This window comes from Oncorhynchus mykiss, chromosome 13 (genome assembly GCF_057628025.1).
Source record: "Oncorhynchus mykiss isolate SJ-2025 chromosome 13, ASM5762802v1, whole genome shotgun sequence".
Lineage (NCBI taxonomy): Eukaryota > Metazoa > Chordata > Actinopteri > Salmoniformes > Salmonidae > Oncorhynchus > Oncorhynchus mykiss.
Window position 1 is genome coordinate 46218871 of NC_143034.1, and position 25000 is coordinate 46243870.

General features: G+C 46.3%; 1 protein-coding gene across 1 annotated transcript in view; it reads right to left on the minus strand.

Annotated features, from left to right (window-relative positions):
- Positions 1–25000, minus strand: part of LOC110485161 (zinc finger protein 385D) — a 203443-nt gene that overhangs the window by 90747 nt on the left and 87696 nt on the right. The window contains exon 2 of the mRNA XM_036940957.2: positions 18482–18823. Coding sequence (XP_036796852.2) covers positions 18482–18823 — 342 coding nt within the window. The remainder of the gene's footprint in view (positions 1–18481; positions 18824–25000) is intronic.

Consider the following 25000-nt stretch of genomic DNA (forward strand, 5'->3'; position numbering starts at 1 on the left):
TGGTATGTGTGTGTATCTTTGTCTAGGGGGGGGGGGTTATGTGTGTGTATCTTTGTCTTGGGGTGGTATGTGTGTGTATCTTTGTCTTGGGGTGGTATGTGTGTGTATCTTTGTCTAGGGGGGGTATGTGTGTATCTTTGTGTAGGGTTGGTATGTGTGTATATCTTTGTCTAGGGGGGGTATGTGTGTGTATCTTTGTCTAGGGGTGGTATGTGTGTGTATCTTTGTCTAGGGGTGGTATGTGTGTGTATCTTTGTCTAGGGGTGGTATGTGTGTATATCTTTGCGTAGGGGTGGTATATGTGTGTATCTTTGTGTAGGGGTTGTATGTGTGTGTATCTTTGTCTAGGGGTGGTATGTGTGTATATCTTTGTCTAGGGGTGGTATGTGTGTATCTTTGTGTAGGGGTTGTATGTGTGTGTATCTTTGTCTAGGGGTGGTATGTGTGTATATCTTTGTCTAGGGGTGGTATGTGTGTATCTTTGTCTAGGATTGGTATGTGTGTGTATCTTTGTCTAGGGGTGGTATGTGTGTGTATCTTTGTCTAGGGGTGGTATGTGTGTATATCTTTGTCTAGGGGGGGGGGGGGTATGTGTGTGTATCTTTGTCTAGGGGTGGTATGTGTGTGAATCTTTGTCTAGTGGTGGTATGTGTGTGTATCTTTGTCTAGGGGGGGTATGTGTCCTTTTCGATAAGAAGGGCTCTTTTCCAGCCCGGCCTGACTTGTGTGGATCCCCAGGAGCGAAAGATGGAGAGAACGAGCGAGAGGAAGAGAGAGAGAGAGAGAGAGCAAAGAAAAGAGAGATGGAGGGGAGGAGTGAGGAGAGGTCGAGAGACACCTGATGGATGGAGAGGGAGAGAAAGTGGAGAGAAGAAGAGAGGAAGAGGTTGAGGAAGAGAGTGCGGCCTCGTGTCTGTGGGTCTGTATGATTCGTTGCGACGGGTCAGAGGCTTTCACACGCCTTTATGAATGCTTATTTTGAGCGGAGCCCGTGCTGCCCTAATCTTGCGAGCTCTCGCCTGAATGAGAAAGCTGATTAAAACCCAATTATACGCTACAGATTTGGCCTCTAGTAAAGCCTTGGCTGATTGGACACGCTCAGAGTTTGGACTCAGGCCTGGGTGCATGGCATGCCTTGGGTCCCAGTGAACCATGGCTGAGCCCCAAATGGCACCCAATTCCCTATACAGTGCACTCCTTTCCACCGGAACCCTATGGGCCCTGCTCAAAAGTAGTGGCCTAGGGTGTAGGGTGTCATTTGGGATGCAGTCCATGTGTTTCTGTGGTTGAGGACACAATGTCTTGACGTCCAGTGTACTGTGTGAGGAGGTGTGTGTGTGTTGGGGTGTGTGTATGTGTGTGTATGTGTGTGTGTCTGTGGTGCGTGTGTGTGTGTGTGTGCGTGTGTATAACTGCTGTTGTAGGGACGCAAAAAGAGACCAGACAGTGTGTGCAGATTTGCGTTGCGATTGTGTGTGTTGAAACTCAAATAGAACCGAATAGAACACTTTAATCCACTGAAAGCTTTAGTTACTGTACTAGAGGAAGGAGACAGCTTGGTATAGTAGGACTTGTATCTTCGTCATTATGTCTCTCCTCAAGGTCTTTTTATCCACGTCAGACTGTGATGGAATTGTATAGGTTTGACAATATTCACCTCCCTATGAAGTAATACGTCCTACAGTATGTGACTGGTGTGTTTCTCTATCCTGACAGACAGTGTGTGTGTGTGTGTGTGTGTGTGTGTGTGTGTGTGTGTGTGTGTGTGTGTGTGTGTGTGTGTGTGTCAGTCAGTTTCTTCCAGTCAGTAGGGGGTTATTATCTCATATAAATTCACTGGGGAGGTAGAGGAAGACGGAGGCAGGAAGTGGTGGTGTCACTTTGAATCAGAGGACAGGCTCATAATGACTAGCAATTAATGGAACAACATCAAACACATCAAACACATGCTTCCATGTGTTTGATACCGTTCCATTTACTGCATTCCATTCTTTAATATGAGAGAGGAGAGGAGAGGAGAGGAGAGGAGAGGAGAGGAGAGGAGGAGAGGAGAGGAGAGGGAGAGGAGAGGAGAGGAGAGGAGAATGGAGGAGAGGTGAGGAGAGGTGAGGAGAAGAGAGGAGAGGTGAGGTGAGGTGAAGAGAAGAGATAAGATGAGAGGAGAAGAGAGGTTAGGAGAAGAGAGCTGAGGAGAAGAGAGGTTAGGAGAAGAGAGCTGATGAGAAGAGAGCTGAGGAGAGGAGAAAAGAGGAGAGGAGAAGAGAGCTGAGGAGAGGTGAGATGAGGAGAAGAGAAGAGAGCTGAGGAGAGGAGAAGAGAGGTAAGGAGAGGAGAAAAGAAGGGATCTGAGGAGAGGAGAAGAGAGCTGAGGAGAGGAGAAGAGAGTTGAGGAGAGGAGAAGAGAGGCGAGGAGAGGAGAAGAGAGGTGAGGAGAGGAGAAGAGAGAGAGAGAGCGAGAGAGGAGAGGAGAGGAGAGGAGAAGAGAGGTGAGGAGAGGAGAAGAGAGCTGAGGAGAGGAGAAGAGAAGAGAGCTGAGGAGAGGAGAAGAGAGGAGAGGAGAAGAGAGCTGAGAAGAGGAGAAGAGTGGTGAGGAGAGAAGAAGAGAAGAGAGCTGAGGAGAGGAGAAGAGAGGAGAGGAAAGGAGAGAAGAAGAGAGCTGAAGAGAGCTGAGGAGAGGAGAAGAGAGGAGAGGAGAGGGGTGAAGAGAGGAGAGGGGTGAGGAGAGGAGAGAGGTGAGGAGAGGAGAGGAGAAGAGAGCTGAGGAGAGGAGAGGAGAGGAGAAGAGAGAAGAGGAGAAGAGAGCTGAGGAGAGGAGAAGAGAGGTGAGGAGAGGAGAAGAGAGAAGAGAAGAGAGCTGAGGAGAGGAGAGGAGAGGAGAAGAGAGATGAGAGAGGAGAAGAGAGGTGAGGAGAGGAGAAGAGAGAAGAGAAGAGAGCTGAGGAGAGGAGAGGAGAAGAGAGATGAGGAGAGGAGAAGAGAGCTGAGGAGAGGAGAAGAGAAGAGAGCTGAGGAGAGGAGAGGAGAGGAGAAGAGAGCTGAGGAGAGGAGAAGAGTGGTGAGGAGAAGAGAGCTGAGAAGAGGAGAAGAGTGGTGAGGAGAGAAGAAGAGAAGAGAGCTGAGGAGAGGAGAAGAGAGGAGAGGAGAGGAGAGAAGAAGAGAGCTGAAGAGAGCTGAGGAGAGGAGAAGAGAGGAGAGGAAAGGAGAGGGGTGAGGAGAGGAGAGGGGTGAGGAGAGGAGAGAGGTGAGGAGAGGAGAGGAGAAGAGAGCTGAGGAGAGGAGAGGAGAGGAGAGGAGAGGAGAGGAGAGGAGAGGAGAGGAGAGGAGAGGAGAAGAGAGCTGAGGAGAGGAGAAGAGAGGTGAGGAGAGGAGAGGAGAGAAGAGAGGTGAGGACAGGAGAAGAGAGCTGAGGAGAAGAGAAGAGAGAAGATGAGAGAAGAGAGGAGAGCTGAGGAGAGGAGAAGAGAGGTGAGGAGAGGAGAGGAGAGAAGAGAGGTGAGGAGAGGAGAGGAGAGCTGAGGAGAGGAGAAGACAGGTGAGGAGAGGAGAAGAGAGGAGAGCTGAGGAGAGGAGAAGACAGGTGAGGAGAGGAGAAGAAAGGAGAGCTAGACTCCTGGTCTTTGTGACAAGGTCAAGGTCACCTCTGCTAGGACGATCGCACCTGGTCACTGTCTATCCGAGAGACGAGCTGTGGGTGTGCATACGTGTGGTGGCTTAGGAGGCATCCTGACAGGCATCCCCTCCCTCCTCCTTCCTCCTTTTCTCTCCATCTTGCCTCACTTTATTATTAGTGGAAGCTACAGGGGCAGTGGAGCAGAAAATTCCCATCGAGAAACAAACCGGCATCTGCATATTACAGCCCTGTTTCACGTCTGCCATGAGTGAATAAATTAATACATGAATAACAATGAAAATCACCGGCGAGTCGCCTCTAGCTCTCTAAGAGGCTGTGTACTAGTCTGGAGGAGAAGAAAGTTGTCTTTTAAGTGGAGGAACAGTGAAGCAACACGGTGGGAGGCTGAGCTCACTCAGATCAGTTAGGAGTCAAAGTCACCAGATCTTAGCCTGGGTACCAGTCTTTTTAACAAACATTCCACTAGCATCTTTGGTATATGACACGGAGTAGGCTTACAAGGAGCGGAGTTAGCTAAAAAGACCCCGGCTACCCAGATCTGTCTGTGTGTGTGACGAGCGTGACCATGTGGTTTAATTAAAGAGAGTCACAAACAGAGCTGTGTGTGTTCATCCACAGGATCCGCTGACAGGGAAACACTGTCATCTTGACTAATTGCCAGTAAGATGAGATATCTATTTCATGGTTTGTGTTGTGCTATACATGGCAGTCCCTCTCTATGTCTGTCTGTGAGGCCTAGTCTCTCTCTCTCTCTCTCTCTCTCTCTCTCTCTCTCTCTCTCTCTCTCTCTCTCTCTCTCTCTCTCTCTCTCTCTCTCTCTCTCTCTCTCTCTCTCTCTCTCTCTCTCTCTCTCTCTCTCTCTCTCTCTCTCTCTCTCTCTCTCTCTCTCTCTCTCTCTCTCTCTCTCTCTCTCTCTCTCTCTCTCTCTCTCTCTCTCTCTCTCTCTCTCTCTCTCTCTCTCTCTCAATTCAATTCAATTCAATTCAATTCAATTCAATTCAAGGGCTTTATTGGCATGGGAAACATGTGTTAACATTGCCAAAGCAAGTGAGGTAGATAATATATAAAGTGAATATATAAAGTGAAATAAACAATAAAAATTAACAGTAAACATTACACATACAGAAGTTTCAAAACAATAAAGACATTACAAATGTCATATTATATATATATATACAGTGTTTTAACAATGTAAAAATGGTAAAGGACACAAGATAAAATAAATAAGCATAAATATGGGTTGTATTTACAATGGTGTATGTTCTTCACAGGTTGCCCTTTTCTCGTGGCAACAGGTCACAAATCTTGCTGCTGTGATGGCACAGTAGATATGGGAGTTTTTCAAAATTGGATTTGTTTTCAAATTCTTTGTGGATCTGTGTAATCTGAGGGAAATATGTCTATCTAATATGGTCATACATTGGGCAGGAGGTTAAGAAGTGCAGCTCAGTTTCCACCTCATTTTGTGGGCAGTGAGCACATAGCCTGTCTTCTCTTGAGAGCCATGTCTGCCTACGGCGGCCTTTCTCAATAGCAAGGCTATGCTCACTGAGTCTGTACATAGTCAAAGCTTTCCTTAATTTTGGGTCAGTCACAGTGGTCAGGTATTCTGCCGCTGTGTACTCTCTGTGTAGGGCCAAATAGCATTCTAGTTTGCTCTGTTTTTTTGTTAATTCTTTACAATGTGTCAAGTAATTATCTTTTTGTTTTCTCATGATTTGGTTGGGTCTAATTGTGCTGCTGTCCTGGGGCTCTGTAGGGTGTGTTTGTGTTTGTGAACAGAGCCCCAGGACCAGATTGCTCTTCTCTAGGTTCATCTCTCTGTAGGTGATGGCTTTGTTATGGAAGGTTTGGGAATCGCTTCCATTTAGGTGGTTATAGAATTTAACGGCTCTTTTCTGGATTTTGATAATTAGTGGGTATTCTGCTCTGCATGCATTATTTGGTGTTCTACGTTGTACACGGAGGATATTTTTGCAGAATTCTGCGTGCAGAGTCTCAATTTGGTGTTTGTCCCATTTTGTGAAGTCTTGGTTGGTGAGCGGACCCCAGACCTCACAACCATAAAGGGCAATGGGCTCTATGACCGATTCAAGTATTTTTAGCCAAATCCTAATTGGTATGTTGAAATTTATGTTCCTTTTGATGGCATAGAATGCCCTTCTTGCCTTGTCTCTCAGATCGTTCACGGCTTTGGGGAAGTTACCTGTGGCGCTGATGTTTAGGCCAAGGTATGTATAGTTTTTTGTGTGCTCTAGGGCAACAGTGTCTAGATGGAATTTGTATTTGTGGTCCTGGTGACTAGACCTTTTTTGGAATACCATTATTTTGGTCTTACTGAGATTTACTGTCAGGGCCCAGGTCTGACAAAATCTGTACATAAGATCTAGGTGCTGCTCTCTCTCTCTCTCTCTCTCTCTGAGGCCTAGTCTCGCCTAGTCTCTCTCTATCTCTCTCAATCTCTCTCAGTCTCTGTCTCTCTCTCTGTGAGGCCTAGTCTCATCTAGTCTCTCTCTCTCTCTCCCTCTCTCTCTCAATTCAATGTTTTCTATTCAAATGGCTTTATTGGCATGGGAAACATGTGTTTACATTGACAAAGCAAACGGAATAGACAATAAACCGAAGGGAAATAAACAAGAGAAATATTAGTAAACATTACACTCACACATTTTTTTTCAAGAATATAGACATTTCAAATGTTCTCTCTCTCTCTCTCTCCTACTCTCTCTCTCTCTCTCACCTCAATCTCTCCTACTCTCTTTCTCCTTCACACCTCTATACCGTACCTCTGTTCATCCTGGGCTGTCTCAATATGAGTCCCCAGGGAGCAAAACACACACAGGGAACCAGGAATGAGACAAAGGCATTAGTAAAACCACACGTCAGATGTGACAGATGGTAAGTGTGTGTGAACTTTGGGCTAGTACAAACTTACAATGGCCATCTATCATGTGTCCATTACTGGGCAGCCATCTCCCTCGCTCGCTCAATCAGTCCTCTTTCTCTTATTCCCCTCTCACCACCTCTCTCCCCTTCCTCTCAATTTGGCTTTCGTGTTCACCCTTCCTCATCCATTTGCCTCCCCGCCTGTCCTTTACTCCTTCCCCCCTTTATCATCCTCTATCTCCCTCTCCCACCGCCCAGCACCTCTCTCCTCTACTATCCCTCTATCGGCGGTAATAAGCCACTCTGGGGTACTCTGGGTCATCTTTAGTTGACACATTCATCCCACCACACTCCTTCAAAAACATATTACCTGAGCTGCTATTGGATCAATGTACCTGCTCATCACTAAGTCTGCTGTGTTGCCTTTGTTAGCAGTTGATGTTACTCTTCAATAACACAAACCCCAAAGCAAATCAGGGGGAGAGGTGTTATGCCGAGAGGTACAGTTGAAGTCGGAAGTTTACTTACACTTAGGTTGGAGTCATTAAAACTTGTTTTTCAACCACTCCACAAATTTCTTGTTAACAAACTATAGTTTTGGCAAGTCGGTTAGGACATCTACTTTGTGCATGACACACGTCATTTTTCCAACATTGTTTACAGACATATTATTTCACTTACAATTCACTGTATCACAATTCCAGTGGGTCAGAAGTTTACATACACTAAGTTGACTCTGCCTTTAAACAGCTTGGAAAATTCCAGAAAATTATGTCATGGCTTTAGAAGCTTCTGATAGGCTAATTGACATCATTTGAGTCAATTGGAGGTGTACCTGTGGATGTATTTCAAGGCCTACCTTCAAACTCATTCATTCAAGAGAAGAAGGTGAGAGAAGAAGATGCAGCGTGGTACGTGTTCATAATTTATTTATTAGCAACTGAACACTAAATACAAAAATGCCAAAAAGAATAACCGAAACAGTTCTGTCTGGTACAGATCCGAAACAGAAAACAACTACCCACAAAACCCATGTGGGCAAGAGCTACCTAAGTATGGTTCTTGATCAGAGACAACGACAGACAGCTGTCCCTGATTGAGAACCATACCCGGCCAAAAACAAAGAAATACAAAAGCATAGAAAAAATAACATAGAATGCCCACCCTAGTCACACCCTGGCCTAACCAAAATAGAGAATAAAAAGCCTCTCTATGGCCGGGGCGTGACATACAGACAGATTATTTCACTTATAATTCATTGTATCACAATTCCAGTGGATCAGACATTTACATACAATAAGTTGACTGTGCCTTTAAACAGCTTGGAAAATTCCAGAAAATGATGTCATGGCTTTAGAAGCTTCTGATAGGCTAATTGACATCATTTGAGTCAATTGGAGGTGTACCTGTGGATGTATTTCAAGACCTACCTTCAAACACAGTGCCTTTTCGCTTGACATCATGGGAAAATCAGCCAAGACCTCAGAAAAACAATTGTAGACCTCCACAAGTCTGGTTCATCCTTCGGAGCAATTTCCAAATGTCTGAAGGTACCACGTTCATCTGTACAAACAATAGTACGCAAGTATAAACACCATGGGACCACGCAGTCGCCATACCGCTCAGGAAGGAGACACCTTCCTAGAGATGAACGTACTTTGGTGCGAAAAGTGCAAATCAATCCCAGAACAACAGCAAAGGACCCTGTGAAGATGCTGGAGGAAACAGGCACAAAAGTATCTATATCCACAGTAAAACGAGTCCTATATCAACATAACCTGAAAGGCCTCTCAGTAAGGAAGAAGCCACTGCTGCAAAACCGCCATAAAAAGCCAGACTACGGTTTGCAACTGCACATGGGGACAAAGATCGTACTTTTTGGAGAGATGTCCTCTGGTCAAAATGACCATCATTATGTTTGGAGGAAAAAGGGGGGCGCTTGCAATCCAAAGAACACCATCCCAACCGTGAAGCACGGCGGTGGCAGCATCATGTTGTGGGGTTGCTTTGCTGTAGGAGGGACTGCACTGTGCACTCTACAAAATAGATGTCAACATGAGAAAGGGAAATTATGTGGGTATATTGAAGCAACATCTCAAGACATCAGTCAGGAAGTTAAAGCTTGGTTGCAGATGCGGTCTTCCAAATGGAAAATGACCCCAAGCATACTTCTAAAGTTGTGGCAAAATGGCATAAGGACAACAAAGTCAAGGTACTGGAGTGGCCATCACAAAACCCTGACCTCAATCCTATAGAACATTTGTGGGCAGAACTGAAAAGGTGTGTGCGAGCAAGGAGGCCTAGAAAACCTGATTCCGTTACACCAGCTCTGTCAAAAGGAATGGGACAAAATTCTCCCAACTTATTGTGGGAAGCTTGTGGAAGACTACCTGAAACATTTGACCCTGTAACGATAATAAATAAATAAACGACAACGTGAAATAACAAAACCGAAACAGTTCCGTGTGGAACAAACTCTGACACGGAAAATAATCACCCACAACTCAAAAGGGAAACCAGGCTACCTAAATATGGTTCTCAATCAGGGACAACGAATGACAGCTGCCTCTGATTGAGAACCATACCAGGCCAAACACAGAAATCCCAAATCATAGAAAAAGGAACATAGACAACCCACCCAACTCACGCCCTGACCATACTAAAACAAAGACATAACAAAAGAACTAAGGTCAGAACGTGACATACCCAAGTTCAAAAATTTTAAGGCAATGCTACCAAATACTAATTGAGTGTATGTAAACTTCTGACCCACTGGGAATGTCATAAAAATAAAAAAAAAGCTGAAATAAATCATTCTCTCTACTATTATTCTGACATTTCACATTCTTCAAATAAAGTGGTGATCCTAACTGACCTAAGACAGGGAATTTTTATTTGGATTAAATGTCAGGAATTGTGAAAAATGTTGTTTAAATGTATTTGTCTAAGGTGTATGTAGACTTCCGACTTCAACTGTAGATGTTCATTCTCCCCTGTCGTCAGTGATTCTCTCCACAGAACAAAGAGACAGGATGTAGTTTTATAACTCAGCCCTTGCCTGTGGTTGACCAATTAGAATTATTTGCAATAAAACTGGGCCAATGGCCAAATAACAAGTATCCTATTTCAGGTTCAATGTATAAACAATTTGGACCAATGAGAATTAGCCATGTAGCTATGAGCCCCGGACTGAAATTCCTCCCAGGTCTCTGACCTATTGATAGTACTCTATTGAGTATTATATTCTTACACCTTGAATCTCTCTACTCAAACCCACTGTGAATTTCTTATTGTTTCTTATATTAGACAAATTGGTACATTTCCTCTGTATAGTGTGTTCTATTTACTTGTTGTGTTGTCCTGTTCATTGTTACAATGTTATGCCTCTTGGCCAGGTCATTATTGTAAATGAGAATTGGTTCTCGATTGACTTATCTGGTTAAATAAAGGTGAAAAACAAATGATGGAAACAAAGCCTTTCTCTGGGCTTTCTCACCAAGGGCCTGGGGTAAGGATAATATGCTGCAGGGAGAGAGGGGGAAGTAAGGCTGTGCACTGCCCAGAAACACAGCCTTTCTCTGGGCTTTCTCACCAAGGGCCTGGAGTAAGGATAATGTGCTGCAGGGAGAGAGGGGGAAGTAAGGCTGTGCACTGCCCAGAAACACAGCCTTTCTCTGGGCTTTCTCACCAAGGGCCTGGGGTGGAGGGGGTGCAGTGAGAGAGGGGGAAGTGAGGCTGTGCACTGCCCAGAAACACAGCCTTTCTTTGGGCTTTCTCACCAAGGGCCTGGGGTGGAGGGGGTGCAGTGAGAGAGGGGGAAGTGAGGCTGTGCACTGCCCAGAAACACAGCCTTTCTCTGGGCTTTCTCACCAAGGGCCTGGGGTGGAGGGGGTGCAGGGAGAGAGGGGGAAGTAAGGCTGTGCACTGCCCAGAAACACAGCCTTTCTCTGGGCTTTCTCACCAAGGGCCTGGAGTAAGGACAATGTGCTGCAGGGAGAGAGGGGGAAGTAAGGCTGTGCACTGCCCAGAAACACAGCCTTTCTCTGGGCTTTCTCACCAAGGGCCTGGGGTGGAGGGGGTGGAGGGCTGGACATCTCCCAATGGACTCCAATAGCGGGGTGCAACCAAACAGACAAGGCTGTTATGATGACTAGACATCCATTACAAACAGAGAGTGTAACAGGATGTTGAACACAAAGATATATCATTCTATGGTTGAACACTGCAGGTCAGTTTGATAAGTGAAGACGCATTAAAAAGGGAACTGAGGAAATGCAGGGATTGAATATTCTGTGCCATTTAAGAAAGTGGCAGAATGTTCTATTAATTTGACAGAGCGCTGTGTGACAACAAAACCCTTGGATATGCTTTGGATATTTATACTAGATAATAACAGATAGTGAGTACAGCCTAGTCTCCATGAGACAGACAGACAGACAGACAGACAGACAGACAGGCAGACAGGCAGACAGACAGACAGACATTGGTAAACAATAGACAGACAGACAGACATTGGTAAACAACAGACAGACAGACAGACAGACAGACAGACAGACAGACAGACAGACAGACAGACAGACAGACAGACAGACAGACAGACAGACAGACAGACAGACAGACATTGGTAAACAATAGACAGACAGACAGACAGACAGACAGACAGACAGACAGACAGACAGACAGACAGACAGACATTGGTAAACAATAGACAGACAGACAGACAGACATTGGTAAACAATAGACAGACAGACATTGGTAAACAATTGACAGACAGACAGACAGAGACAGACAGACAGACAGACAGACAGACAGACAGACAGACAGACAGACAGACAGACAGACAGACAGACAGACATTGGTAAACAATAGACAGACAGACAGAGGTAAACAATAGACAGACAGACAGACAGACAGACAGACAGACAGACAGACAGACAGACAGACAGACAGACATTGGTAAACAACAAAGACAGACACACACACAGACAGACAAACAGACAGACAGTGGTAAACAGTAAAGACAGACAGACAGACATGGGTAAACAGTAAAGACAGACAGACATGGGTAAACAGTAAAGACAGACAGACAGATGTTTGGTGGTCTATTCCTTCTCCTCTCCCTACGGTCTCCCTGTTCCAGACTTTTCCCGCTTCACTGGGCCCTGTGTGCCGATCCGGAACAACCTTTTCCCAGAGTCTAAACCGGTGGGACACGAAGGACCAAACCCCAGGGCGAGGTGGGCAGAGAGAGTGCACGGCTAAACGACTACACAGCCAAAGTGTTTGCATATGCTATGAGGCGACAGGGAAGGTTTCTGTATTAGAGATTATATTAGAGCTAGTCTTTCACTGGAGTCTTCTACAGACGGCATAGGGATATGTATGCAGCTGACAGATTGACAGACACTTCAGATGGACCAATCAGGGACTGACTAGCCACAAGTGGTGATACCCAGGGCTTAAGGTGTGCCTCGACGCTGCTGCAAACAACATGACACATGCACAAACGTCCACACACACACACAAGCACACACTATGACACACACATGTCCAAAGGCACAGTGAGCGAGGAAAGTCATTTCCCTCCACAGGGAAGAAATAAAATGGGAAAATAGCGAGGCGGCACAAAAATAAAACGCAGATGCGCAAATGCATTCATGCAGAAAATCCCAGCCTTTAATCCAATCCCTCACGCTTTATTAAAACAGAGTGAGAGAGAGAGATGGAGACAGACAGACAGGGACCATGAAGAGACACACACTCACACACGCAGACACACACATCACAACAACAAGCTTGATCCTAGGCTGTGGAGATAGGAGAAAGATCAGAACCATGAAAGAGGTAGAGGCAGTCTCTCTCTCAGTCACACACACGCACGCACACACACACACACACACACACACACACACACAGACAGACAGACACAGACACAGACACAGACACAGACACAGACACACACACAGACACACACACACACACACACACACACACACACACACACACACACCACAATAGCATGCTTTCTCAAAGCTCGAAGATATGAAAAGAGATGCCAAGCAGAAGATAACCAATAGTAAACAGACACAGACACAGCCTTTACTGTGGTTTGAGCAGCCACACCCTCTAGTGACATCAGGTCAAATCAGACCAAGCCACACCCTCTAGTGACATCAGGTCAAATCAGACCAAGCCACTGTCCCCCCTCCTCCCTCCCTGCCTCACCCCAAATAAAGAGGAGAATGATCTATCCCACCATGCATCTCACCCATGAGTTCGTGGACCTGTCCCACCCTGGCAGACTCTACGTCAAGGGAGCGCTATGTCCCCAACACCCCCTGCCCCTTTTAATTAGCTCCCAAAATATTTTGGGAGGCGCTGGCTGGCTGGTGTTGCCGTCCTTGAGTGGGGCGATGGTCATGCTGATCCTAATTAGAGGGGATTATGGTCTGGCTCCCTCAATAGACGAATAGAGACCATGGTGGCTGGTACTTTATGGGGCAGTGGTGAACAGTAGGTCTGGGAATTGCCAAGGACCTATGATATGTATTGTGATTCTATATGTATTGCAATTCAATACTGCAATTGTACTGCAATTCGATGTTCCAAACATATTGCTCACCATGTATCTGCTGCAGAGAGACAAGAGAGAGCCAATACAAAACTAGTTTTGGAGATAAACGTGCTCAAAACATGTTGGCTCACCATTTAAAACATTGAAAAGGAATATGGAGAACAAGCTTTAGGATGAGAAACACCAGAGTTTTCAACAAAGAGATCCTATTACAGTACAGATTCAATTCAACAAATCCAATCCAACACTGTGGATATTCGTCAAACCCGTCATGATTTATGTGTTGTAACAGACCCACAACGTAGTTACTGAAGTCCGATTTGGATATATTTGGCTGTTTTTGCTGCATACCATGTAGAAGCTGTCCATTTTTGGTTTGGAAGAAGTGACTGTTTAATGCTAACTCCCTTCCGTGTACGCTGGTTAGCATACCTAGCATACAGAAATCACTGATGGTCGCCTGTCGTTTTTGAACTGTAATGCAGTTGATTGGGAACAATGACATGACCCTGTGTTGGGGTTGACATCCATACAAGCATTATACTCCGATATTTACCTCAACACAGTGTGAAAAACACATGTAAACAATAGCCTAAATTATAGTCATTCTGTAGACAATCTTACAGAGAACGATTTACAGTAGTGAGTGCACACGTTTCCATAGCTTTTTCCCCCCGTACTCGTCCCCGGTGGGAATTCAAACCCATATCCCTGGCGCTGCAAGCACCGTGCTCTACCATTCCTTTGATTGGTTGAGTTCGATTGACCTTTTTACCGCATCTATATCGCAATGATGTCATAAAGGAGGGTGGGGGTGACATGCTAGTTATCTTCAACCTAGGTAACATGTTGGCTGCCCTCTGTGACATCATAGACCACTATGGCACAACAGTCCAATCAAACATTCTGAACACCACAACTCGCCTATCGCTGTAGAGAGTAGTTGCTTTTTGAATTTGCTCAGACAGTTCACTGATTGAGAGATGGCTTTGAACTCTATCAGCATTCATTTGTTGGTCCATGTAATCTTGGCATTACAACATCTGGACGGCACGGTTTTTCGGGACGCCCTGATGCCCCCCATCGGCATTAGGCAGTGGGCCAGCACGCCTCACATTGACCTGAACACCAGCACCATCAACTTCCATCAACAACCCTGGACCAAACAGAACACCAGCGAGACCACTGGACACAGCTTGTACAAGTGTACCGGAGAGGCTTGTGTTATGGTCAACTTGGAACCCACTGCTACCCGGGTAGCTACAAACAACACTAACCGACTCAGTGGCCTTGTCGTTAGAGTGTCCGCCCTGAGATTGGAAGGTCGGGTGGTATATTCACGGTCGAGTCCTACCAAAGACTCTGAAAATGGGCATCGATGCCTCTCAGCTTGGCACACATTAAGGAGACGGTTTGGGATTAAGGCCCTGCGACAGACTTGTGTCCTATCCAGGGGGGATACACCAAGCTGCCTCAAGCTACAGAAACAGGAGATAGGCTCCTGCCCTGTGGGTCATTGTGGCTCGGACAAGGCCACCACCACCCAGACCAGAAACAGTATTGACCAGAAATACAGAGACGTTAGTGCTTTGCCCGAGACAACCAGTGGTTCTACGGCCAGCATCGGAACGCCTCGCACCCGAGTAGCTGAGCTCAGGAGTAGGGAGAGAGCGGGAGCGAGTGAGCTTGTGTGGAAGAAGATGGTGGACGTGATTAATGGGGCAGAAGAGAGGAGGATAGAGGCTGCAGGCTGCATGTTTCTGGCTCTTGGCTGCTGGTTGTACGGCGTGGGCCTGCTGCTAACCAGCAGTGTCCGAGGACTACTGCAGGTAATGTGATGTGAAGGAAAGATTAGGGGTATGAGGGGGGGTCTGAGAAAGGCTTTAGGAACAACATTAGACTAGGTCCAAATGGTGACATTTACCCAATGCAGTTATATATACTGCTGACATTTTACTTACTGTACATGCCACTATAAATACTTAAGAAAACACCACAATGTTATCTATACATTTCACATTGGAACATGAATGAAAATATGTATTTGTTTAGGTTTATTTTATTTCCATAGATAATGGCTGCATTCGAGCTCCATGGAGATGAACACAAGGAGAGAGGAGCTGAGAGGGAGACAGATGGCTGTAAAGATGCTCAAACAGCTCCAGTGTGGGTGACATCCCGTGGTTCAACTAAGAAGAGAGCCCGCCGCCGCCGCCGGTCCAACAAGGGGAAACACTGAATAACGTACCCATACAGGAATAACGTACCCATACAGGAATAACGTACCCATACAGGAATAACGTGCCCATACAGGAATAACGTACCCATACAGGAATAACGTGCCCATACAGGACATTGTTCATCTGCATTCCAAATAATACAATAGCATATTTTCTAATAAATAATACTTGTTTTCGCATCATGTGTTTCTCAGTTGTTATTTTGTTATAGGAGTAGTTTGAAGAGGTTTGGAAATGACCAGGAAAGGACCACAAAAGGACTAAAAAAGTATAGTAGCCATTTAGAATATGTAAAGCAAAATAACAAGGAGAGAAATAACACATTTCAGTTTATTTAGAAGACACAGTAGGGGCTTATACATGCTTATAACAACTGACAATGCATTATTCCTGAACACGCTAAGTAAAGTTGTATCATCAAATACAGCTGAAACTGAAATTAAAGCCTTTTTAGATTCACTGTGGTTGCCCATCACCCTGTGAGAGAGAGAGAGAGAGAGAGAACGAGAGAGAGAGAGAGAGAGAGAGAGAGAGAGAGAGCAGAAAAGCCTGGACCCTCTGTCCGTTCAGTGAGGCAGAGAGGAAGGGTAACACAAGCTGACATGGAGAGGATTCTTTCGGAGGCACACACACAAACGCACGCACACACACACACACAAACAAACACACACAAACAAACACACATAAAAACACACAGGAATAGACATTTACATACTGTAAACACACATCACACACCCTTCAACATCCACACAGATTGCAATGATCCACACATGTTTGCAATGTGTGTGTGTGTGTGTGTGTGTGTGTGTGTGTGTGTGTGTGTGTGTGTGTGTGTGTGTGTGTGAGCTGAGGCCGTGGGCCTGTGGGAGTCAGCAGAAGGTGAGCACAGATAAGGCTGCATGATTGTGACTGTGTGTCAGAGGGAATCTGCACCGTACACCACACACACTCACACACTCCCTCCCCTTCTCTCTCTCTCTCTCACCCCATCTCTCTCCGCTGCAGGAGCTGTGCCAGGGTGCTGGGGACAAATCCTGTGTGTGTGTCTGAGTCAGACCATGCCCTAGCTGACCCAGGTTTTAGACAGTGACGGTCAGTGGCCACGTCAGGCCTCATTCTGCCCATCCTTCTTAAAGACTGACTGGCCACAAGGCACTGGGCTGGGCTGGGCTCTGCGTGCTGGCTCACTGAAGCAATGAAGCAATCAGGAAAGGGAAAGGAGGACGGTTGGGAGGACTGCAAAGAAGGACGTCCACATGAGCAGCACACCTGCAGGCAGCATGGCTGCATTACTAAGCCGACTATTCCTTGTGTGACTCCAGAGAGCGAAGAGGGAGAGAGGGAAGGTGGAGGGTGAGAGAGAGAGGGGGAGAGGAGAGAGGGAGGTTGAAGGGAGGGTGAGAGGGGAAGGGAGAGAGTGAGAGTAAGAGAGAGACGGGAGAAGAGAGGAGGAGTGGTGGTATGTTTGTATGTGTGTGTCGTGATCTCTCTGCTTCCCAGATTACTGCTGTTACACTGTGTTTACACACAGCCATCACAGATGTATGCTAACTGCCAAAGCCAGTTATCTGAACGACCTAAGCGGGTGACTATTGACTGTTTGTGTACCTTCCTGTAGTGCTGAGTCAGATGTACCATGGTTCCCCAGGCAATCTCAAGGGCGGTCTGGCCCCACTGCTGCCCCCTACAGGGTTGGAGTAGAAACACACTGCACCACCATGCCTACAGCAGCCTGCCAGCAGCCTGCCAGCAGCCAATCAGGGCCAAATAATCTGTGGCCATGGCAAGCGTTGCCGTGCTCTCCGTTGCTATGTAATTATGTGCTGTTTGTACGAGATTTCTGCACCTGAAGTGGGTCAGACTAGTTTTCATGCGGAGATGTGTGTGTGTGCATGTGTGTGTGTGTGTGTGTGTGTGTGTGTGTGTGTGTGTGAGAGAGAGAGAGAGAAATAGAGATAGAGTATTCAAGAGTGAGTGATGAGTGTTTGAGAGCAGATTCTCCAGGTTTGTCAGAGTGTTTTCGAGCTGCGTAGGAGGGTCACAAGTAAAGAGAGAGTGGGAGACAGAAAGGACTCACCTCTGAACATGTAGCCAGTTTCACTATATATTCAAATCTATGGGGAAAACCTGCACCTCCACTGCAGCCACTGCTGTAGCTACCCCGGAGCGAGCAGGAACCAGAACGATCTAAAATAACCAGCAATAAATTAGTCAGCCAATTAATGACTTAACTCAGCTTTGTTCTCCTCCCTCGTGTCCAGCCTCAGGCTAGGGAAGACTATATAGCACCATGCACACGTCTACACTATACACACTTCCATACACTCTTCTAAACCACACTAGTACTCCTGTACTGAGAGTCATGACACAACACAGCTATACAGGTTGAGCCAGTTTGCTACAGCAGGAAAATTGTCCTGCAGCAACAGGAAATGTGAATGATTATGTGGATTATAATTCATCAACATTTTTGTAGGCGTTGATATAAAAAAAAAAAAGGAAAGACATGTCTGAAAATTCAGCGTGGGAATTACAAACTTCAGAAACCTTTTTAAACCTGAAATACAATTCCAACAAAGTCCTCCTGCAACAGGGCGATCAGATTAAGATCCTACATCTGTAGCAGCTCTCCATGTTCACTTGTCATACTCATTATCACAGCGTCCTCTTAGAAAAGTGCTGAACGTATGATGAAACACGTACAACAGAGTACCGATGCACCTTACTAGGTTATATAATGCAGCTTGATGTGTCATTGGGGGGTAGAACTCATATTCACACGTTGTCACAAGTGTGCACGCTATCATTCCTCTCATCAGCTGGTAAGGGAGTATAGAGGTGAGCCGCCTCAGAGTGTTACAGAAGAGTAGAGTACTGTACACTCACAGAAAACGGTTTTCTATCTTGAATCAAAAACGGTTCTTTGGCTGTGCCCATAGGAGAACCCTTTGAAGAACCTTTCCACAGGGGGTTATACATAGAACCCAAAATAGTTCTACCTGGAACCACAAAGGGTTCTACCTGGAACTGAAACGAGTTGTCCTATGGGGACAGCCGCAGAACCCTTTTGCAAGCCTTTTTGTCGAACAGTTAGGGGTTAGAATAGGGTCCAGCCGCAGAGTAGCGCAGAAAGTGGGTGGGGTGTCCTACCTGTGTTGCCGTGCTGGACCTTCCCGTTGCTCATCTGTTTGAGTCTCTTCTGGTGAGACTTGCCGTTGTAGTGTATCTGGGCCTGGGCTGGGGAGTTGAGCTGGATGTTACACACGTCACACAGTGTATAACTGCGCTGTTTCCTCTCTCTCTTGGGCCTGCTGTGGTCAGAGGAGGGCAGGGCGCCCCCAACTGGACCTGGCTGCTCCCCCAGGACTACACCCTCCTCCTGGGGGTCACAGCACACCTTGCTGTCCACAGTCAACCCCATCCCCACTCCTAACCCGCTCCTGTCCTCCTCCATCTCTAACACTGAGGGTGGGCTGAACGGACGCTTCCTTCCTGAGAGAGGAGAGAGGGATGTGTTATTTATGGTGCCGTTAACCTTTCTTTTGACAGGTAACTTGACGGGGAACACATTCTCATTTAGTGCGATGACACGATGAAGAGTTGCAGGGAAGAGGAGAGTGACGAGGGGAGGGAAGAGAGAGAACAGACATGTGGAAAGAGAGGTCGAGGAGAAAGAAAAGGGATAGAGGCGAGACAGAACAGAAAGGACGAGAGAGAGAGAAGGCATCGAGAACAGACCAGCGGGGGTAAGAGGTCAGAGGTGAAGGATCAGGGCCAGTGGATTAGAGAGGCAGTGCTCTGTGAGTCAGAGGTGCCCAGTGTCACAGTGATATAACGGTGTGTTAGAGCACGGACGTGTGCTGGGAACAATGGAGGCATCCCGATATGATTCTCCCCTGCCCTCCGTGCCTCTGTGCGAAGCCCCCCTGTTAAAGCCAATAGCCCATAAAAGACGGGGACACAAAAAGAACCCTGATTCAGACGGTTCAGGGTAGGTGCGTGAGGGATCTGATCCTGGGCCTGCCTGAAGTAAAGCCCTGGCTGTCAGTACCCACACACACTCACAGAGACATACACAGACTGTACAAAACATTAAGGACTCCTGCTCTTTCCCCATGACACAGACTGACCAGGTGAATCCAGGTGAAAGCTATGATCCCTTATTGACGTCACCTGTTAGATCCACTTCAATCAGTGTAGATGAATGGGAGGAGACAAGTTAAATAAGGATTTCTAAGCCTTGAGACAATTGAGACATGGCTTGTGTGTGCCATTCAGATGGTGAATGAGGAATTAAAAAATATTTAAGTGCCGCTGAACGGGGTATTGTAGTAGGTGACAGGCGCACCGGTTTGAGCGTGTCAAGGACTGCAACGCTGCTGGGTTTTTCACACTCAACAGTTTCCCGTGTGTATCGAGAACGGCGCAACGCCTAACGGACATCCAGCCAACCTCACACAACTGTAGGAAGCATTGGAGTCAACATGGCATCCATGGTATGGCCAGCATCCCTGTTGAACCCTTTCAACACCATGTAGAGTCCATGCCCGGACAAATTCATTCTGCTCTGAGGTGGTGTTCTTGATGTTTTGTCCACTCAGTGTACATCACCACACACAGACACTGTACACATGGACAAACAACACACCCAGGTGCGCAAACACATGAGCACGCACATGAAACACATGAAAACACACTCGCACATATATACAATGACATACTGTACACACAGACACACTCACATGAACACTCATTACCTATGGACGACCCAATCCCCTACTAATCATAGATTGTATAACAACATAGGAGGCCGTGCAGATCAGTATGGCACCACTGGGGGGAGACAGAGTGCTACTCTCTGATTCTCTGAGGAGCGTGCTGTGCTATCTATCAAGCTGATTCCCTCAGAGTGACTACACGCCTGCTTGCTGTGTTAGCTGATTGATTTGCAAAAAGTAATTCACGTAAGGGAATTTCATATTTTTTTCAATAAATGTTTTACCTTTTAACCTAAATCCAATGGCAGGGTAGAAATGTTGGTTGGTTACACATGGAATTCACTTTACTTGACAACTCAACCAAATGTAAAGCAAAACTAGACGTTGACCTGACTGTGCCCAGTGGGACACATTTTGCATAGTTTTTCTGTAATCCGTTCCCTGTTAAAAATAGCAGGTGTAAACTTAGCACAGGTAGTAAGTATTGGTACACCTGGCCCTGTATGAGTTAAGTCTGGGGTATTTGTAAGACCAGTGCACACCATAGTTACACAAATAGAACACAAACTCTCTTGTGAAGTGTGTGCGAACCCTTCTGGCTTTAGGTTTTTATGATGTAATTCTTCACTAACATAAAAAGTACATTCCCAGACAGATGAGTGCTATGTGATTTAAAAAGGCTGCCTGAACACGTCTCAACACTTACTGTACACGTGTGGGGGGGTTCTCTCCATCAGACTAGATCCACACAGAGAGAGACACAGAGAGAGAAAAGATCTGTGTTTGTTGATTCCCTCCCCTCCTACTCTCTCCTGCCATAAATACATGAAAAGGCAGCTCTATAGAATCCCTGTGATGGATTGAGACGTCAACATGTGAAAAGCCCCCTGAAAGCCTTTTGCCTACGATTTATTTACGTACTGGATACACACAAACCACACACACACACACACCCAAACCTTGGAGACACACACGCAGTTAAAACTCTAAACCCCCCGCTCTCACACACACGTACATACACACACACACACTGGTACACACACACACACACACACACACACACTGGCACACACACACACACTGGTACACACACACACTGGTACACACACACACACACACACACTGGTACACACACACTGGTACACACACACTGGTACACACACACTGGTACACACACACACACACACACACACACACACACACGTTAGAGGAGGTATGAAAGCTGCTATTCACATTGCCATTCTGGGAGCACTCAAAGGCTCCATCAGATGTGTTTTCTCAAAACGCTTTGAGCACTGCCCATTCCAGGCAGCCAATAAAGAAATCTCTGTGGTCCTTATACCACACGACCCAACCACCCCCTGCCAACGACCAAGCATCCCTCACTCCAGCTCATTGAAAAAAAGGACTTCAAAAAGCTATACATTATTCATTCATAAGCACATGGTACAGTAGTCTTTCCCACACCATCTATTCCTGCTAACATGACCATGTAGCAAGAATAGGAGCATATAGACAAGTGCCTGAACACTGAACACCTCCAACAGCTGAATGTTAGAGGGCAGCTCTAACCCAATCTGTGGCCCCTGAAAATAACCTACTGGGTGGTGGCCCTCAAGGACCAAAGGTATATGTTTCAGTGTGAGGTATTAGGCGGGAGAGGCCTGAAGATGTTCTTACTGCAGCCCTATGCAGCGTGAGGCTGTAGCGCCTGCTGTGTAGAGAGGGATGAATGCTGGCTGAGAGGGGCAGAGGGTGGCAGGGGGAACCCAGGGGGAGAATGGGCAGTGCCAGCCTTGACATGTACCCTGCTTCCGCTTTGTGGCTGCCCCCCCCCCCCGGTACTGGGGGATCATCAATCACGGAGCTGATCTCTCGCTGAATGACCCGGGCTCACCCGGCATAGCGGCTCAGAAATTAAACCTCTACTTACGAGCCTGTCCCTGCTGTCCAGTGAGCGTGAAATACTGCCACCCTGGAGAAGGAGGAGGGAGGAGCAGCCCTCCCCACATCCAGCCCAAGGCTCCCCTCTCTGGGCATGGAGTGGGGGCAAAGGCCCTTCCTGCCTGGTGCAATCAAAACCCGGCACCCAAGTAGACCCACACAAACACAGGAGGCATGTCAGCGCCTCTTAAATTACCCCGAGGAGAGCAGAGAGCACAGAGAACATGGTGAACACACACTCCCTACTACAGAACACACGCTCTCACAAATAGAAACGGTTGACCTCCACTTTGCATCTGCATGACTAAGTAGTAAGTAGTATACAATTCAGCAAACATCACAAACAAACACATCCATTCAGACACCGCCACAAACAACCAGCCAGACACACCCCCCAAAAACACTTAGGGTGACCTCAACTGCAAATAAAAACAACAATTCCTGCCTGCAGAGACACACACATGCACCCCCACCACCCTCAAACACGCACCCCCACCACCCTCACACACGCATCCCCATCCCCTCACACACACACCCCCACCCCCCTCACACACGCACCCCACCCCCCTCACACACGCGCACCCACCCCCACCCCCCTCACACACACACACACACACACACCCCCAACCCCCTCACACACGCTTGCATGCAAGAGTCATATCAGCATGAGAAACATGAGATTGTCTCCACATAAGCACCCTGCCACCCCACCTGCCTGTCTCCCATCCTCTACCAGCCATGTCAATAGTTGACATTTAGCATTCACTGCTGCTTGTGTTAGACTAGAGCCAGATAATAACCAGAGACACGTGTGACGTTTTAGGAGGAGATTTAAATCAAGCTGAGTAGGTGACACTGCAGTGGGAAGCAGACTCTTAAAGTGGCAATCAGCAGTTGCTACTTTCATTTTCGCGGACTTATAAATGAATCACATGTACCCATTGATTCTTAAAGAACATAACTCATTCATGCGTCACGAGCTTAGTTAAACTGTCGTTACTCCACCATGACCCAAAATATGAGCTTGTTTCACTCCGTTTGTAAGCAAAGTAAATGTAAACAAACACTGTATAGCCTCAAAACATCATGTTGATATCATGGATGGTCTGTCCTTTCATACAGAGCTCTGTCTATGAGAGTGGTAACATTTCTCCAGCCCCATCCCTCAACTTTTTACTGAAACAGGGAGGCACATTCTTTGTCGTTGTTTCAACTACTGATTGCTGCTTTAAGGCCATCACCGTCACACGACCGTCCACATGATCACCTACATTAGCATCTTCAACATCTCTGTGAAACAGTTCACTGTATGCATGCAATGAGACAGAGACAGACAGAGAGAGAGGGAAAGGGACACAGAGAGAGAGAGAGAGAGAGAGAGAGAGAGAAAGAAAAAGAAAGAAAGAAAGAAAGAAAGAGAGAGAGACAGAGAAAAGCACACACAGAGAGAGAGAGAAAGACAGAGAGAGAGAAAAAGACAGAGAGAGAAAAAGAACGAACGAGAGAGAGAAAGGCACAGAGAGAGAAAAAGACAGAGAGACAGAGGACGAGAAGGAGAGAGAGACTGATAGACTAAAAAGGCAGTGGTATCATTAGGCGTGTTAATCTAGAGGTGAAAGAAACACAGCTATTTAGGCGAGGTGCTGGCTAGCGGAGTGGAACACTTAAAAAATAAAGGAGAGTCACACACTAGGAGCTCAGATGCAAAAATATTTCTGTCCAACGTTTCGACAGAAAAGCTGTCTACATCAGGGTATAATGACAAACACTGCGAGGCGACTCATTTATAGAGTGTGAAAAGGGCACACAGATGCCTGTAATCATTTCCGGAATTAACCAATGATATCAGCCAAATTGCATCTGTGATCGTACGCTATCCATTTATGTTTTCTGCATGCTATTTTAATATGAGAATTGGTTATTGGTTAATTGGTTAATTATCATATTAAAATAGCATACAAAAAACATAAAGGGATAGTGTACGATCACAGATACAATTTGGCAGCGTAAACCTACAAACATTTACAATGGAAAAATCACAATGATCACAAGAATGGCTTCAGATCAATGTCTACGTTGAGACCGAAGGGAGCGAGGGTCTTTAAATTAAAGATCCAGGCAGCCTCTCGTTTTTAACAAAGAAAATTGTCGAGGTCACCCCCTCTCCTAGGGAGGCAGATGTTCGATGCCAATATAACGTAGAGACGAAATCGAGTGGTTTTGTTCCAGAAAGTGGGCCGCAACTGGGTACGTCGAGTTTTTGCACCTAATGGTGCCACGATGCTCTGAGACACGCACTTTTAATACGCACTTTGTTTTACCCACATCATTTCTTACCACAAGGACAAGTTAAAAGATAAATAACTGCCTTAGTGGAGCACGTGATGACACCTTTGATTGGGATCTGTGTCACGGTTTTCTGTATGTGAAAGAGAGTCAGACCAAAATGCGGCGTGGCTATTGAGATTCATGTTTTAATGAAAAACACACTAAACACAAACACTACCAAAACAATAAACTTAACGAAAACCGAAACAGCCTATACTTGTGTAAACTAACACAGACCAAGGACATCAGGACACTAAGGACAATCACCCACAAAACCCAACACTAAACAGGCTACCTAAATATGGTTCCCAATCAGAGACAATGACGAACACCTGCCTCTGATTGAGAACCATATCAGGCCAAACATAGAACTAGACAAACTAGACATGTAACATAGAATGCCCACCCAGCTCACACCCTGACCAACCAAAACATAGAAACATACAAAGCAAACTATGGTCAGGGTGTGACAATCTGTTTCCCTGTTTGGGGGTGTTTAGCCGTGTTGTCATTCCAGCTCGTCTGTAACAGGCCTGAGGTGTGTGATGTCTGCAGTCTCGGTGCTCTTTCGGTGTAACACTGGAAAGCCAAGCATACGCTCCTCTAATGAGCATAGTCATAATTATCACATGTAACTCTGTTCGGTCCTTGTTGAAAGAGAAAGACTCATGTTAATGCC